The sequence below is a fragment of the Calypte anna genome, chromosome 1 (genome assembly GCF_003957555.1).
Source record: "Calypte anna isolate BGI_N300 chromosome 1, bCalAnn1_v1.p, whole genome shotgun sequence".
Taxonomy (NCBI): domain Eukaryota; kingdom Metazoa; phylum Chordata; class Aves; order Apodiformes; family Trochilidae; genus Calypte; species Calypte anna.
In genome coordinates, this window is record NC_044244.1 from 156,309,195 (window position 1) to 156,326,676 (window position 17,482).

The 17,482-nt window shown below is 36.6% G+C and overlaps 1 protein-coding gene across 1 annotated transcript in view; it reads left to right on the forward strand.

Annotated features, from left to right (window-relative positions):
- Positions 1-16,624, forward strand: part of MYCBP2 (MYC binding protein 2) — a 173,933-nt gene extending 157,309 nt beyond the window's left edge. Inside the window, exons 73-85 of the mRNA XM_030469141.1 lie at positions 991-1,274; positions 1,559-1,655; positions 2,485-2,604; positions 4,334-4,435; positions 5,967-6,095; positions 8,771-8,903; positions 9,195-9,298; positions 10,383-10,571; positions 11,028-11,135; positions 12,136-12,345; positions 14,512-14,619; positions 14,822-14,987; positions 16,008-16,624. Coding sequence (XP_030325001.1) covers positions 991-1,274; positions 1,559-1,655; positions 2,485-2,604; positions 4,334-4,435; positions 5,967-6,095; positions 8,771-8,903; positions 9,195-9,298; positions 10,383-10,571; positions 11,028-11,135; positions 12,136-12,345; positions 14,512-14,619; positions 14,822-14,987; positions 16,008-16,123 — 1,866 coding nt within the window. The 3' untranslated portion in view covers positions 16,124-16,624. The remainder of the gene's footprint in view (positions 1-990; positions 1,275-1,558; positions 1,656-2,484; positions 2,605-4,333; positions 4,436-5,966; positions 6,096-8,770; positions 8,904-9,194; positions 9,299-10,382; positions 10,572-11,027; positions 11,136-12,135; positions 12,346-14,511; positions 14,620-14,821; positions 14,988-16,007) is intronic.
- Positions 16,625-17,482: the final 858 nt, after the last annotated feature.

Below are 17,482 nucleotides of genomic sequence, written 5' to 3' on the forward strand. Positions count from 1 at the left end.
TGTGTGTGTATATACTCATAACATAAACGTATCAATATATAAATATATAACATTTGCTGTAGTACAGCAACACACTAGCTTGTTGCTAGCTGGTGTGCTGCCTCCAGGTGGATTTATAGTTCCTATTTTAGAAGTTGTCTTGTACCCTGGTTTTTCCAATTTTCTGAACTGTTACAGTGTCACATCTCAACTTGCCCTGCGTAGTAATTCTGACACAATGCAGATATGCAAAATACTGAGGGTGTTCTTTTCTAAAAATGTGTCCTATTTTTCAAAAGAACATTGAAGGCTTGCGAAATAAGATCTGAAATGTTAACTCCTTAAGCTTTCATAGATCCCTGATTTGGGTCAACCTTTGCATCATACACTCAATTTCAGTCCCTGCCCCACCAGCTGTTAAGGTTGGAGCATCTAATTTGAAGGCAACTCCTGTTAGATCCAGAGCAATTGGCACAGATTTCCATTGCAAAAAATTCCAATTAGAATGTTACAATTAAAACTAAAGGAGGGGGGAAGGAGTATTGTGATTCTCTGTACCTGGAGGCCAGTACTTTGTTGCCAGAAGCCTCAAGTGTCTCTGATAGTTGTACCACAGAATTTTTGACATCTGAAGATAATTTCAAAATACATATATACGTACATATATACATATATATGTAAAGATTAAATGCAAAGTGGGTAAAATGTCTGTAATGTACAAGCAAATCTGTACAAACACCTTTGTCACTGTTACCTGGCATTTTTTGTTAATATTTGACGACTTTTGTTTGAGATTGATTTTTGGACTCTTAGGCCTTGTCTCACTTGCATATATTAATAAAAACTTCAAGGCAGAAAACTTAGAGAATTTCTTACGAATGTCATTTAAGTACAGCAAGTGCATTCAGTCCTTCTTAGTGACATAACTTGAGATGAAAAAACCCTTTGTGATTCTTCTTTAAAGCTCCATCTGTCTTGGTAAGAATTTTGGGGTTCTGATTTTTTCTCCAGGTCACATCATTGCTGAGACGCGTTTTGCCCGAGGTAACCCCCAGTCGCCTGGCAAGTATTATTGGAGTGAAGTCTCTCCCACCAGCAGATATAAGTGATATCATCCACTCAACAGAAAAAGGGGATTGGAATAAACTAGGTATCTTGGACATGTTTTTGGGATGCATTGCCAAAGCTCTCACTGTACAGCTAAAAGCCAAAGGAACTACTATAACAGGGACAGCTGGCACTACTGCAGGCAAAGGAGTTACTACAGTCACACTTCCAATGATCTTCAATTCCAGGTTTGTTTTCAGATATGCATATATTTTTAAGTTGAAGGCACAAAATAATTACATTGTTTGAAGTAAGTTATGTTGGCTTTTATAATCTTTGTTTCACAAATGGAAAAAATTGTGTAATGCTTTGACAGTATGAGTCATGTTATTAAGTGAGCTGCATTTTAAAAAAAGAAAAAAAACACAACCTACCATATGCTGAATATGTGTACTGTTTCTTTGTGGTGGATTTTTGACAAATAATTAATTACTTGGATTGACTTTGTGTTGTTACCATATGTCCTTTGCAGCTACATTCGGCGAGGTGAGAGCCATTGGTGGATGAAGGGTTCAACACCTACACAGATTTCAGAGATAATTATTAAACTCATTAAAGATATGGCAGCAGTAAGTTTCTATCCTTTAAATGTGTGGATGATATTTAAATATTTCTGATAATGAAAAGTACATTTTTTTTCATTGCTTTCTAAGACAGTTACTGTTGGGTTGAGCTGTTAAATATTAGTGACAAGAAGAAAAAGGTACACTATTCTGGGTAAAGTCCAGGCTTTGGGGCAGTAGGAGAGAGTTACTGATTCTGCTAAACAGAAATTCAGTTTTTAAATAAGACACTGGTAACAGAAATTTAAGAGGTAAGCATTAATTATGTGTCATTTTCTTAATAATTAACTTAAAACCTATTTTTTTATGTCATGAGCACTCAGAACTCCAGTTGAAAAGGAAAAAGTTTTTGTGTTTCCTGTGTACTCCTTAATTTCTTTCAAATATAGAAACAGTGGAGTGAATTCAGGAAGGTCAAGCTAGGCAAGTGAAGCTGATCTCTTTAGGAATTTACTGTAATCTGTGTGTTGTTCACAGTCTCTTATTTGTGCTCCAACTCTGCATCTTTCTTTCTTGGGTGCTGTATGTAGGGGTTGGAGGGCGAGAAGAGGAATCTGCCCTTTTATTCTTCAAATCTTATCCCCTCTACCTACTCCAATTCATTTATTCCAACAGTTGCTCAGAGACTACCTCAGTCAGCCACCTGACTACTTGAGGTGTATTTTTCACTATATCCATCTGATTTGAAGACACCTGATTTGTCAAAGTCGTCCCTGACTTCCTCTTTTTCTATTCTAACTTGAGATCCTAACCTAATGTTGTTTGTAGCAGCTCTAATTACAGTTTTAATTTGTCTTAACAAAAGCTGTAATAAACTGGGTTTCTCCTTTAATAGGGTCACCTGTCAGAAGCTTGGTCCCGTGTGACAAAAAATGCAATTGCTGAAACCATCATAGCTCTGACCAAAATGGAGGAAGAATACAGATCCCCAGTGAGGTGCATTGCAACAACCAGAGTAAGAACTTTACTAAACTTGACACTAGTTTATTGCAAATATGCAGTAGGAGTCCCTCCAAGACCCTTTCTCTATTTTAGAAAAATCTTCCATCTACAGGTTGTTTCAAAAACAGTGCACACAGTATCCAGTTCATATTCTCCAAATCTCTGTGCCTAATAGACAGGTATCCTCATTAAGGCAATCACCCTTTCCTAATCAAAGTTTTGCTTTCTCTGTGTCATAGCAGTTGGAGTTTTCTTCTGTGTGACAGAAATACACCAGTAAAAGTAATTTTTTATTAAATATGTATCTTGAGTACCTCCCAGGTACTGAAGACTTGAGTGTTACACTTGTTTAGTTGGGGTTTTATCCTTGAGGGAACTCTGCTTTAAGTTTGTGGTACTTCCCTTTCACTAAGTTTGAGATCATCTGGGTGGAAAATTGCACAATGTGTATCAGCTGTTTTTTTCCAGCTCTCTACAGGATTATTTTAAGTGGTTTCACTTGTAGGCTATCAGCTGCCACATCTCAAGGCTCTTACAAATACAGTAACAAATGTCCTACATTCTGTAGGACAACTAAGTTAAGCTTCACCTGTGCTTTAGTCACAAAATGAAAACTTATTTGCAGATCAATTTTCATATTTACCTAGGGTATTTTTTTTGTCTTTACTTCTTCCACAACTCTTACAGAAACTTGGACTAACTTAACCTTAATAGATTGCTTGAATTACCACAAAAAGAATACTTTTAAATTATGACATTCCTACTATGTTAGGAAGTCTAGATTTTGGCTTCTCAAACATGCTCACATGGGAAAAAAGAAAAGAGATTTGCCACGAATACAAGCATCTGACACAGTTTTCCAGCTTAAAAGGCAGTGCCAGATGTCCTTTTTACCTCCGGACTCCTGTATTCTCTCCTCTTTGGAAGGCATGATCTGAGTACCACTGGCTCCTGCTGTCACTTTGTTAGTTCAATCATGTCTCAGAGGAGCTCTGCACATCAGCCTAACTCTCCTTGTGAAGGAACTTAGCTCTGTCCCAGAGGTCTGCATATCTGAGGGGAGTACAGTAGAGTTCTTCAATTAAATTTTGTTTTGTTCAAATCAAACCTTAGATCAAGTAGCATTGTAAAATGCATCTGTCAAGTGCATTTAGTTTGGGTTGCAGGCCTATGAACAAATGATGCTCATGTAGCTCATCTCTTCAGGTTTTCAGTCAAGGGGAAGGAAGAGACAAAAACTTCCTCTGAAGAATAGATAGCTCAGAACCCTTTTCTTGGTAATCTCAAATACATAGAGAAATACATAGAGAACATAGCGAAACTAATCTCATTGAGCTAAAGTTTGTTGCTTAGAGTTGCTTTTTTAGTCTATGCCCATCAATTTCTTCCTCTCCCCCAAAGCCTGCAATTTTGGGGAGTGATATGCAAGTCTGTATTTGCCATATTTATAATGCACTCTGGTTGTTCATTCTTCACGTTTTCTCTCTTCTGTGCTAACTACTGCATTTATGACCATAAAGTGACACCTGAAAGATACAAGGTTCCAAAAGTACAGTAAGTTCTATTGTGTGCTTGACTTCTTTTGGAAAAGAAAAATCTTGTTCTGTGGGTGAGCTTTAGCCAACATTGATACACTTTGCAGGCAACAGTGATGTTCCTGTCTGCCAAAGTTAGTTTTTAGTATTTGGCGCTTTTTTTCTTGGTATTTCTAAACCATTGTGTTCTACTTTGCTTATCAATAGCTGTGGCTGGCCTTAGCATCCCTCTGTGTACTTGATCAGGACCATGTTGATAGACTATCCTCAGGAAGATGGATGGGAAAGGATGGACAGCAGAAACAGATGGTAAGACTGAAAATTGTATCTTTATTTTTATTTATTCAGTAGTCAAATAATTTAGAATAGCAATAGGGAAAGGTAGACTTGGCCTAACCATATTCCTCCCTGTTTTCCCCAGTGGAGATTGTATGTACATGTTTGAAGTATTTGTGGTTTAGACAATCACTCCTGAGGAAACAAGAATTCCAAGTTCAAACAGTAAGCAATTCTGCTCGTATTCAGGATGAAGCAAGGCCTTCCTCATTACCTGTAGGGTGGAATTTAGAGAGTAGATAAACTCAGTCAATACAACATCCTCTTATCAGCTTTCTTCGTTCTATCTGCATCTCTCTCACATAATGAAGTAAATTCTTTTATATTCCTCAGTAACTTTTCTATAATTTTGGTTTCTCTTGCCCATCTTAGTAGAGAGTGATAGCCCCAAGAGAGAGAAACTCTTTCTAACTGAATTTAGTAATGCTAACATTTACTCAGAAAATTTACAAATTCAATACGGAGTATAATGGATTGATTGAGTTTCTGTCTATATTTTTTGTATCACAGAAAGTTTGGTTTATTTTGTTTTTAATACAAATCTGGAAAGAACAAAATAATGAAGTTAATCTCTTTATAACTTGGTTAGGTGGATCCCTGTGTGAGGCAAGGGAAGACTGTGCCTTCCTGCTAGCAACTGAGGATGCTTAGAGCAAAGAAGCCTCCAAAGCAGTTTAGTGTAGGTGGAAAGAGAATACAGGAGGGACAGAGCTGCAGCAGCAGCTGCAGTTGCCCAGTCTGAAACTGAAATTGCCCAGTCCTGTCTTATACCAAAACTTGCAGATGTTGGGGTGTGGACTGTGCTCCCCTTACCAGGACTGCTGATGGAAGGATTCTGGTTTAGTTTGCATGAGCAGTATCAAGGAAACCACATGTTCTGGGAGTATGATGGAAACTTGTTCTCAGACACATGCATATCAAAATCAGTCAGATACTTTGAATTGCAGTACATAATTATATTATTTTTAAAAATTAATGTAAATCATAGAGCAACTTAATCTTATGGTGCATTTTGAAAATTGTTACTTTGACTGTATTCTCTCCAAGTTATAGGTAACCTATGTGTTTGATAAGATGTTTCAGCAAAATAACATGCCATAGCAAAGTAATTAGGGGATCATGCATATTGACTTACCTGAGCACTTAAATCTCCAAACGTTTCTCTTAACATGACTGTAACCCATTGTTACCACATAAATATACACTAGGTGAAATGATGTCTCAACTGCATTGTTGAAAAACTATGTTTCTGTTACATCAGTGAAACTATCAGATGAAGAATATCAGAAGAACTGATGCAGTAAATTTGGACTATTTCCATCTAGGAGTAATTGTTTAGATCGTAATTGTTCTAAAGATACAATTAATAGTCTAAACAAACTCTTTATTTTCCCTTATTAATTGGTGGGGTTGACTTGGGGACAATAACAATAGACGCTGAAAGGAAATAAAGGGGTTTAATAAAGAGACAATTATTTTCTAATTTTTTTCTTAATTTTTTCAGCCAATGTGTGATAACCACGATGATGGTGAAACTGCTGCAATCATTTTATGTAACGTCTGTGGGAATTTGTGTACAGACTGTGACCGATTCCTTCATCTCCACCGGCGAACAAAAACTCATCAGAGACAGGTAGGGTGGATGTGATATGTTGTATGCACTGCATACACTGTGTGCATTTTCCCAATTAATATATAAGCAGAACCAAATCTGAAAGTAGTATTTTCTTTTGTGCTTGTGGTGGGATAGATAAGTTTCCATTTAATTCTTTGTAGTTGGTTTTAGTTAAATTCTCCTTTATCTTTGAAGAAGATTGGAAACTCATGTAGCAGTCCCTAATTCTAAGCATTGAACTACATCACCTTCCTTCAGTCTTGATTTAACACTGTTTAGAAACACTTTATAGGAAAATCTAGGAAGTGTAAAGACTTTTCTTAATTATCTATTGGTTCTTTATTCCTGTTAAATTCAATTTTCTGTACTTGCACCTGACAAGCACCTGAATCAGTGCTTGTCAACCCCTTTATTTTTAGGGTACATACTTTTTTTAATATCCAGGGAGACTACTTGGCAGCAAATATTCCTACTGATTTCCTTATGTCAGTCTTCTCTTAACTTTTCAGCATTACTCCAGTTCTCACTGTCTTTTTACAGAAAAATATGCTGTCATATCCATAATCTTGGAAATTTCCTGATTTCTTTTGGGTTTGTTTTTAGGAATGAAAGAGATACTTCCTCTTTCACTTCCCTAGATAAGTTTTAGTTTGCTTTGTATTCTGCTAATTAGTATCCTTTTGTGTTATTCTCTTATCCTTTTCATCTCTGAACCTGAAACTACATTCTCCTTGAAATGCTTCTTTTTCCCATAGAAATTAATGTTCAAGATGCCTTTAGTTTTTAAGCTACCGAACGTTTCCTCTTTCTTGACACTATTCTCTTGTGCTTTCTGGGGTCTTTAATTTTCGCCTTCCCTACGGCCACTTATTACTTTGTAGGCTAAAGTAATAAACCTTGTCAATAAAGTTAATTCAATGGAAATCATTCCTCTTCTCCCTCTTTTAGAGTGCATCCACATTTGCTTTTGAGTTAGGATCAGGCTTTTCAGTTTGGGCTTTTGAAGCAGATCTCCTTATCTCATTACCATGCTTTGATTTGTGTTACAGAGGAGCCTTGGAGTGCATGAACTGCATTCCTTTCAAATGAAACTACAGACAACAACAAAAGAGAGATGCAGGGACACACTGCTAGTGGTGGTTCAGCAAGGGATCAGCTACTGTAGAGCATGTCTGATGTAAACCTCAGGTCACTGGCACTGAGTCTCACTCTACAGATCTTGGTGCCTCAGCATTTGCAGCAGTTCCACGTGGATCTGTTATCTTCTATTTCTTAGCCAGAATCTTTGCAGTCCCCTTTGAAATTGTCCTGTTTTGTCATCCTAAGTTGATGATTGTATGTCTACTCTTCTGTCTTGGCACAGCATGGTCTAGTCTGATTCATTTTTCTGATTTCTCCTATATAGCCTGTTCAGAATACAGTTGATAAAAAGTAAGTTCTTACCTCATAGAAGTCCTGACATCTCTCCTTTAATCTGTCCAAAAATAGCTACTTATCAGATTTTCCTATTTACTTCTGAAAGCATGTTTGAACTTCTGCTCTTATGCACCACCTGTACCTTTACATCTCTCGTGTTAATCCCCTCAATTTAAATTTTTAGTTCTGTCACATTTCCTGTCTCCTGTTTTCTCTGAGCTTCCTGGGTTTTTTCCAACTTCTGTCATATACATACCTCCTTAATGTATTTTCTCTCCCTCCAAGCAAAGACAGCCTGTAAGTTATTTGGACCTGCTTGTGTGAATCCTTTGCAAAGCAATTAGGGCTTTTTTTCCTGATTATAGTAAGAATGAAAACAAAGTTTGAATTGGGTATATGCATCCATACCCCATAAAAATCTTAACTTCTACTGCATTGCAAATGAGGTGAATGAAAACAGAGCTGCTTACAGAACTAGATACAGACTTTACTTTTTTAAGCCCACTAAGGATCTTGTGCAGACTTTCTGATTTAGCAAAAATTTTATATTTCATTGTAGCTGAACTTATCTACTCTGTGTTTATGTGAAAGTAAAAAAAAATTAGTATTACACAGTTATATAATTATACATGGTATGTATCATTAAATCCATAATTATCAGTATTGCTTTGATAAACTACTAGCATAGTTATTTGAACATATATCTAATGTTATCTTGTGCTTATACTGGGGCATTTTGGATGAATTGAATAGTACTTAGGAAGCCCAAGCTCTATATTTTTAAAATTAGAAAAAAATGTTGTGCAGCTCTCTTAGCATTGCTGCACTATTGTTTCCTGGTCATGTTAGCTCAAGCATTGATTTTATTTATTTTTATTTTTAAAAACACAAAACCTTTATCCATTCTCCAGTATTATACAAACTACCACAGAATCATAGAATGGTTTGAATTGGAAGGGACCTTAAAAGTCATCCAGTTCCAGCCCTCCTGCATGGGCAGGGACACCTCCCACCAGACCAGGTTGCTCAAGGCCCCATCCAACCTGGCCTTGAACACTTCCAGGGAGGAGTTTTATCTAGGCAACCTGTACCAATGTCTCACCACCTTCACAGAAGAGTATTTCTTCCTAAAATCTAATCTAAATTATGGAATTCATAGAAGAAAAATAGCTTGGAGTAAACGAACTCCACAGGATCTGTAAGACATCTGATGAAAAATAAAAGTGACAAAAATAAGATAGGGATGCTATTTATTATCTGTTCTGTTAACCTGACAGGTATTCAAAGAAGAGGAGGAAGCTATCAAAGTTGATCTCCATGAGGGTTGTGGTAGGACCAAACTTTTCTGGCTGATGGCATTAGCAGATTCTAAAACTATGAAGGCTATGGTGGAGTTCCGAGAACAGACAGGTAAAGCACATCTATTATTACTTGCTCTTTTTCCTGATGATTTCTGCCTTTTTACATGAGCATTTGTCAAAAAAAAAAACCAAAACAAACCAACAAAACAGTTGGGGGTTTTCACCTGCTTTAGGGTAATACATTTAATTGTTTATAAAAATGAAATTGTTTACCTGGGTAAGGATTTCTATTTTTTCTCATTATTTACAGTGATTGTTGTTCAGGTGTCTGTTGTTAGCATATCAGTCCCTTGTGTTTCATTACAACAATTTTCATTTTTGTTTATTTTTGTGGACCCAGGCAAACCAACAACCAGCAGCTCTGAAGCCTGTCGTTTCTGTGGCTGTAGGAGTGGAACAGAGTTATCAGCAGTGGGAAGTGTTTGTTCTGATACAGATTGCCAGGTGTGTACTAACAAATATCTGTGGTCATTAATTACATAAGTAGAAGGGGGACTAAAGGATCTAATGCATGTTTTTGTTTTGAGTAAACATTGTCCATCCCTGTGGTCCATTTTAGATCAGACTCCTCACATGAAGAGGTTTAAATATTGAATTCTGTATTGTAATTCAAAAACTTCCAAGTTTGTAAATGATTAGTTTAATTACAGGCTACAAACACCAGTTGTCAACGAAAATACTGGGTATTTTCATTATCATCTTCAAATCTATCTCAAGTTTTCACAACAGCATTTCAAGTTTAAAGGAAAATACACACTGTCAACATCAAGTCTCCTGTACTAGAAAGTTTGATAAAAGCAGTTTGTGCAAAACCAGTTTATTATGTAAGCACAGAACATGTAAGACTTGGGACAGGTTTGTCAACTGTATCCATTTGTCTTGAGTTATTTTGTGCCCCACAGTACAGGTGGAATTGGTAGAGGACCAAATCCTAACCAGTTTCTTATCCCACCCTGTTTATTTCTGTTTATGTGTGGCAAATTCATCTGTTAATTAATTCCATTCAGCTAATTGTTTGCTTCTGGGCAACTATTTCAAGTTCCCTACTTACCTAGGGATAGGAGTAAGAGGTGGTTAAAATACCATTTCTAGATAAAAGTGCTTTATGCTGGTTTATAATCAGCTCATAACATGGTCTTAAGAGTGGGTTATTTCACTCCTTTCCTGAAGGACTTAAATCTGCAGGTGTCTCAAAGGCTGCTGATACAGGGCAAGCAGTGTTTGTGCAGGAAGGAGTTAACATACAGAGTATGCATGGATGTTTTTCCTTATATTAAAATTATTAAAAATTATGTTTTCATTATACCACTGCTATTCAGGAGTAATGTAAGTAAGCAAAGGTGCTGGTTCTCCTTCAAGAACACAAGATGTGCAGCTTTTCCCAGGCACCTGCTGTGGCAATGGACAAGATGTACCCTGATTTTTTTTTGTCTTCATTTATTGCACAAACCATCAATCCTTAAGAAAGCATAACTGTACCGAACCATTCAGTGGAAAGGGAAAAAAAATAATTATTTACTTTTAATAGGAGTATGCTAAAATTGCCTGCAGCAAGACACATGCCTGTGGCCATCCCTGTGGAGGCGTTAAGAACGAAGAGCACTGTTTGCCATGCTTGCATGGCTGTGATAAGAATGCTACAACTCTGAAACAAGATGCTGATGACATGTGCATGATCTGCTTTACTGAAGCACTTTCAGCAGCACCAGCTATCCAGGTTTCTCTTTCAGTTTTTTCCCCTTTTTAAGAGAGTATTGTGGTTAAGTGTGGAAGAAGTTCAAATTAAGAAGTTCCTCAAATTATATTCTTAAAATATTTCTTACATTCTTACAGTATGTAAATTAATTTAAGAGCTTCCTTTTTATCTGGATTTACTGATATTTAAGAAAGCATGCTGCATCAATTTAGTTTCCTGTGTTTTGGTACTTTATAAATGAGAAAAACAAGACAGAGGTAATTAATGGCTGTGCTTCATATGTATTTCGTATATTCACTAGTGGTATCTGAATGGAAAGGTTATAATTTTCATGACTATTTTATATTCTTTTGCTTTTTTAGGAAAATAGGGGCCTTCTAGGATTTTTCAATAAATTAATTTTTGAATTTGATATATGTTGGGACTTAAGTAACTACTTCTGTTTCAGTGCTCACTTACATGTATTTTCTTCTAAAGCTGGACTGCAGCCATGTTTTCCATTTGCAATGTTGTCAACGAGTGCTAGAAAACAGATGGCTGGGGCCAAGGATAACTTTTGGGTTTATGTCCTGTCCTATTTGCAAGGTAAATGAGCTACATGTTTACTGCCTAGGTCAAACAAGTTACCTAACACTTTCTTTTTTTTTCTTTTGGTTTTACCTTTTCTTAATTGTATATTGTTTATTACAATATAAATGAGTTATGCGTGACTTGTTTCCTTAATTTCTCATGCCACTAAAGAAAAAGTTCCCTGAAGTAAGGCTTCTCTTAAAAAGAAAACATAATGCAGACATTATCTTAACTCTGCTTTATTTCTAGCAACATCAGCTTGTAAATTTCCCAGTATTTGGGGCCGGCTTGAGAGGAAGAAGTAATCTTAATTTCCTGAAGCAGGAAACTTGGCTTATCTGTTTTCCTAACCCCTTTTAAAGCTGCTTTGCTTTTCAGTATGATGGCAGAGCTGAAGAACATAGATACTTAATTTAGCTTAAATTACAAAAAATTTGTCTTGTACTCTGCAAAAATCATAATTGCAGTAAGCAAATGGATACAATAGCTGCTGGGAAGGAAAAGAGCACATAATTACCCTTGGAAGATGAAATCTCTGAATGGTCATCCATTTCTGTATGCTGTCTTTCTTCCTTCGGTGCTGCATTTTGGTAATTTATAGGAATAGCTTGTGACTATTATATGATAAAGACCTGGCATAGAGGACTGTCAGTCATTCTTAATTGCTGAGCAGTAAGTCCAAAAGGGCCAAAATTAGAAAAGGAAAATACAGATGGAATAGTTCTGTGCTGTGGTGAGTATTTTGTGTACCCTTTAGCCATCCCCATTGTGGTTATTACAGTCTGTTGTGAAGGCTGTTGATTTCATATAACAGAAGACCATAGAAAAAGCATTCCTGGTTATTATTTTTGCAGCAAATAAAGTATAGTAAATCAGCCATTTTTTATAATTTCCACTCCCTGAGCCCTTAGGTTTGTATGACATCCATTACGCTCCTTGTGTTTGACCATAATATAAATTATCACAGCCATTGTAATGAGGGTGCAAGATACTTAAATCAGTTTTTCTCTTTCAGAACAAAATCAATCATACAGTATTAAAGGATTTGCTTGATCCAATCAAAGAACTCTATGAAGATGTAAGAAGGAAAGCGTTAATGAGACTGGAGTATGAAGGGCTGCACAAGAGTGAGGCCATCACAACACCAGGGGTTAGATTTTATAACGACCCAGCTGGCTATGCCATGAACAGATATGCTTACTATGTTTGCTACAAGTGCAAAAAGGTATCACAATTAGCAGTTTTTCAAGTTAAATGCATGTCACAAGTTTCAAAAGTAATTTCTTCCAAGAATATTTAGCGTATTATGTGTGGAATAGGAAAGCAGGAAAAGAAATTCTGTCGTTATGTTGTAATTTTAGAAGTGTTGAACAAGTTAGATGTGCATTGTGTCTTATCAGGCTTAAAATGCATACACGGAACAATTCAGAAATCAAAAGCATATTGAGGTGCTAGTGTCCTTATAAGAATGTGCAGAAGATGTTGTGCTTTAAGCCCAACAAACTTTCTGTCCCACTTCCAACTCGTACTTTACAAGAACATGAAAATAGTATAACCATAGGTTTCATTCTGACTCTTTGAAATGGAGAGTTCCTTGGTAAGATTCTACCTAATTATTACTTCTACCCAAGTTGGAGCTGATTGGAAGTGCAGGAAACCATGAATTTAGGGCAGAAAAATGACCTCTGCTGCAAGCCAACAGGTGGTTGTGGTTTTCCTCAGTGACAGTCTCAAAAGATAGGAATAATCTTCTCTAATTTTGATTCATGACAGTGCAGTGGTTTGAGACAGGGCTAAGGAAACTGCCAGTCAGTGCCTTTGAAGCACAGCAACTATGGACATGATGCCAGAAACATTAAAAGAATGAAAAAGAAGTAGAAAGAGGAAATGTGTGATCTAGCCTGATACAGGCTCTGGGGTATCTAGGTGCAATTTTCTTCAGGTAGAGAATAGGAAATTTATCCAAAAAACAATAAAATCACATACAAAGAGCCTCTGTTTTCCCCACCAACAGAGAAGAGACAAACATTCTTTATCTATGGTTAGAGAAGTTCTGGATAATCACTGAACCCCTCCCATGGCTTCTTTCATCTGAAGCTGATTTTAGTGTTCACCTTGATCACATAATTATCCTTTTCCTTTAGTAATGAATGGAGTAAGGCAATTTCATGAAATGTTTTTCAAGGGAACCACCAATAATTCTTTGTTAAATAGAGGTGCTTTTGAAATCAGAAGGGAAAGGATTAACTTGCAGATGACAGATAAGAGCAGTAATTAATCCCTGTAGCTCATTACTATAGTTAACTCAGTTCACTTTTTTTCCTGCCTCCCACATTCAGTCGATTTTCACTTCTCATCCTTTTTCAGCTTGCCTACTGCCTTTTTTTCCCCTCCCATACAAAGATTTTTTTTTCATCTTACTTTCCCTAGTTCTCAGTCCCAGTTTTTCAATATGCTTTCTTTCCAATATTTAATACTCAGTATTTCAGTGTTTTTCTTATTGCCCTCTTCCCATGTCTCTCATTTTACTCCCTTTCACACTGTGTCCATATATCTGAACAGCACCATTCAACCACCTTTCTTCCCTTTCTCCAGCACTGCCTCACCCCAAACTACTACCTGAATTCCCTGACATATATTCCATAGAACTCTCCCTTTTTCTTTTTAGTCACCAGAATTTGGGGAAAGGGAGCTTCTTAAATTTTTCCATCTTCACAGTTGCTCTGAGACCACTTTCCCTGTCCTTTTAAAATCACTGCAAAAAGGGTGAGAATTGCTGAGAGCAAGAATTTTGTGTGCTCGTTCATAAGAGGGTAACAAAGGAGGAAGGGAATTTACTCTTTTGCCTCCTCTCACTCTCTGTGAATCTTTGTCTCCAGGTGAAAACACTGTAATGTAAGAGAAATTGATCAGAGTTGTCAGTCTTACTTGGTGCATTTTTGTGTCCTGGTGGAATAAGATGAGAAAAGTGGAATGAATCTGTAGAAAATAGCACACTTCTAATTATAAGGGAATGCCATATGAGTTGAAGAGCTCCTTTTTGGTTAGTAAAAAGCCTTTCTGATAGAATGTTTCCCTGCTGCTTTCAGCCTCATTCCTGTCTTCCTTACACACAGCTCGAAGAGCATCCAAATACTGTTTCAGAAGCCTTGCAGTCACTTGCACAGGCCCCAGCACCTGGCACAATTTTTAGGCTTGCAGAGCTGGAGAGACGTTGTCTCATTGCCTCAAAGATGTATTTAGAATCAAAGTGAAGAGAATATCAGAATATCAGAACAGTGGAGCCTGCTTGTAGTGGCTGTTATTCATCATTTTCCCCTTACAAATTTGATTTTGTTAAAATAATAGTTGTCTCTGGTTCAATGTCTAATCATTTCCATATAAAATTAAGGCATATTTTGGAGGCGAAGCTCGTTGTGACGCTGAGGCTGGACAAGGAGATGACTATGATCCAAGAGAGCTCATTTGTGGTGCATGCTCTGATGTTTCAAGGGCTCAGGTAAGCAAAACTGTTTCAGTGGTTTTATTTCATTCTGAAGCTCTGAGTACCTGAGCTGTACAATAATTCACAGTTGTTTGTAGTTATACGCACTACATAATAATGTAATATGTTAATGTATAGTACAGGATGTAGGAATGAGTCGTTCAGATTGTTACAGCACAGCTACTCCATTTCTTGGCATCTGTTTTCTTCCTTTTAGATGTGTCCCAAACACGGTACAGATTTCTTGGAGTACAAATGCCGCTACTGCTGTTCAGTTGCTGTTTTTTTCTGTTTTGGGACAACTCATTTTTGCAATGCTTGCCATGATGATTTCCAAAGAATGACAAGCATCCCTAAAGAAGAGCTCCCACACTGTCCTGCAGGTAATATTTTTGCAAAGCAAATTTACCACACTGAATTCTGAAATGAGTCATTAATTCTAATTGATACTCTTATATTTTCTTGTCGATAATTTTTAGGAAAACCACAGGATCAGTCATACAGATTTTAAATTCAGTACCTTGAATATTAGAATAGATTTTTTCTCTGGATGCTTTTGATTTTTTTCCTTGTTTTTTTCTGCCAATAATACAGGCAATGTCATCACACTGATCTTTAAACTTTGATGCAGAAAGACATTCCAGTTACCTATAGAGATTCAGACTCCAGATGTGTAATGATGTGTTACAATTCTATTGTAAAAAATTCTGATGCCTTAGTTTCTAATTTCATGTGCCACTGATTTGATCTTAGTAAATTATCTAGTTCACTTTTTTGTTGGAAAAAATAAGAGTTTTTTATTTAAGAAATTTACATGAAAGCAGTAAAAAAAAAAACCTTAGAATTATTGTTTACTTCAAAGTGTAGTTCTTGATTGTATTTATCAATTTTGCTGTTAGACTGTGATAAATTCTTCCACAATAATAATGAGATGAAACCTGTTTTAGTTCTTTCCTGTAAACTTTCTGCCTTTTTTACTTCTAATTGGATTTGGTTTTTAATTAAATGTCAGTTTGATCACCTGGCTAATTTTTTTAAAATACCAATTCAATATTTGACATAACTGTTTCAAGAAGCCAACCTGTTTTGAACATAGAATCATAATGTCAGGTTGGAAAGGACCTCAAGGGTCATCTGGTCCAAACTCTTTTAACATGTTTGTCAGATCTAATTGTCTTTTTTTTTCTTGACCTACTAAGCCTTTAGACTTCCTGAATTTGTAAAAGCACCTATCTGCTGTTTCTTAAGCCTTTATTTTTTATGCCTTATAAATTCATATTACAGATGTGTTACCTTCACTTAGCAAGTTTTGAGGAAATGTAACGTTTATTTACAACATATGTAAGCATTAATCTTTTCTTTTTCCTTTTTTTTTCCCCCCTTGACCCTTAAATTCACTGTAGGTCCCAAAGGTAAACAACTTGAAGGAACAGAATGTCCACTTCATGTTGTCCATCCACCCACTGGTGAAGAATTTGCTCTGGGTTGTGGGGTTTGCAGAAATGCTCACACTTTTTAGACTAGCATTTTTTTTTTACCAGAGCAAAACAGGTACCCTCATCCTTCCAGTGTCCTGAAAATAAAGTCAAGCTGGGATGAGGATGGGACCATTTCATAACCCAGGTAAAAGGAACAATTTACAGTGCAAGAAGGATGCCAAATACCATGTACATAATTCTTGCTGTGAGATACTGACATTTTTTGAACCAAGACATCAAAACTTGTGAGGTGTTTGCATGTGGCCATTACAGTCATTGGCTAGGAAACATTGGACATTTACAAATAAATAATTGCTATTAAAGGATCTGTGTGTCTGTGGACTATGAATGATGCTGCCTTTGAGGAGAAAGGAAAAAATATTGATTATTGTATACTGACTTTTTGTAATCTTGTACAATTGTAACGCATCACAAGTGGGGATGGGAAAGAGGAATATTCTGGTTTATTTCCTAGACTGTTATAAAAAAAAAAATGTGTTAGGAAGGCATAAATGTAACAAGTATCACACTGTATATAAAGGTATCAATGTTTGTCCTGTATAAGAATTATTAAATTACAACAGCAGTTTCATTTAAACTTCTGGGTTATGTTTGAGCCTGAAATTTTAATGAAGTGCAATACTGAGTGTGCCTCATATCTTGCAGCTGTAAACATAATGGAATGTACATGTCAATAAAGCCACTGTACATTTTTATACAGTGAAAGTCTAATACATGTGTGAGCCTCCATTTTCAGAATTAATTTTTTTTAATGGGATGGAGGGAGTTGTGGGTTGGTTCTTCCAGTTACTTCAGCAGATTAAACAGATAAAGCTTTTCATTCCATAAAAAAAATTGCCCAACAATTTCAAGTGATGTTAAGCCCTCTATGTGACTGTCAGGAGGAAGCCACTGTGGTGTTTTTATTCAAAATCTTGAAGAACCAAGATTCTTCCTACATAGTACTCCACTTACAGAAACAGAGCATGGCTCACCTGTCCAAAATACGTCCTTGCTGTAAATGCTTACCTCTGGTGTAGTCATCTTCAGTGGGAGGGGCAGGGACTTGTGTGGTTCATTTCATCTCGATATAAAGCAGAAGCCACCTGAGTAGCTCAGAGTTGGATGACAAATGTGCATTTTTAAAGTTAAGTCATCACAATCTGCTCTGCAGTCTGAAACTGAAACAATGTTCTGGACCCATGACAACACAGCCTTCAGCACCAAGGCAGATTTGTTTGTTTGTTTGTTTGTTTGTTTGAGTGGTTGTTGAAATAAGGAGAGTGAAAAGTCAACGTTTGAAGTGTTCTTTCATGTTTGTGGCTTCTTGTTCCCTGGTTCATGTGGTTTTTTCCTAAAGAGAGAATCTGCCTTTCCTCTGGCATAGTGCTCTGCACGTT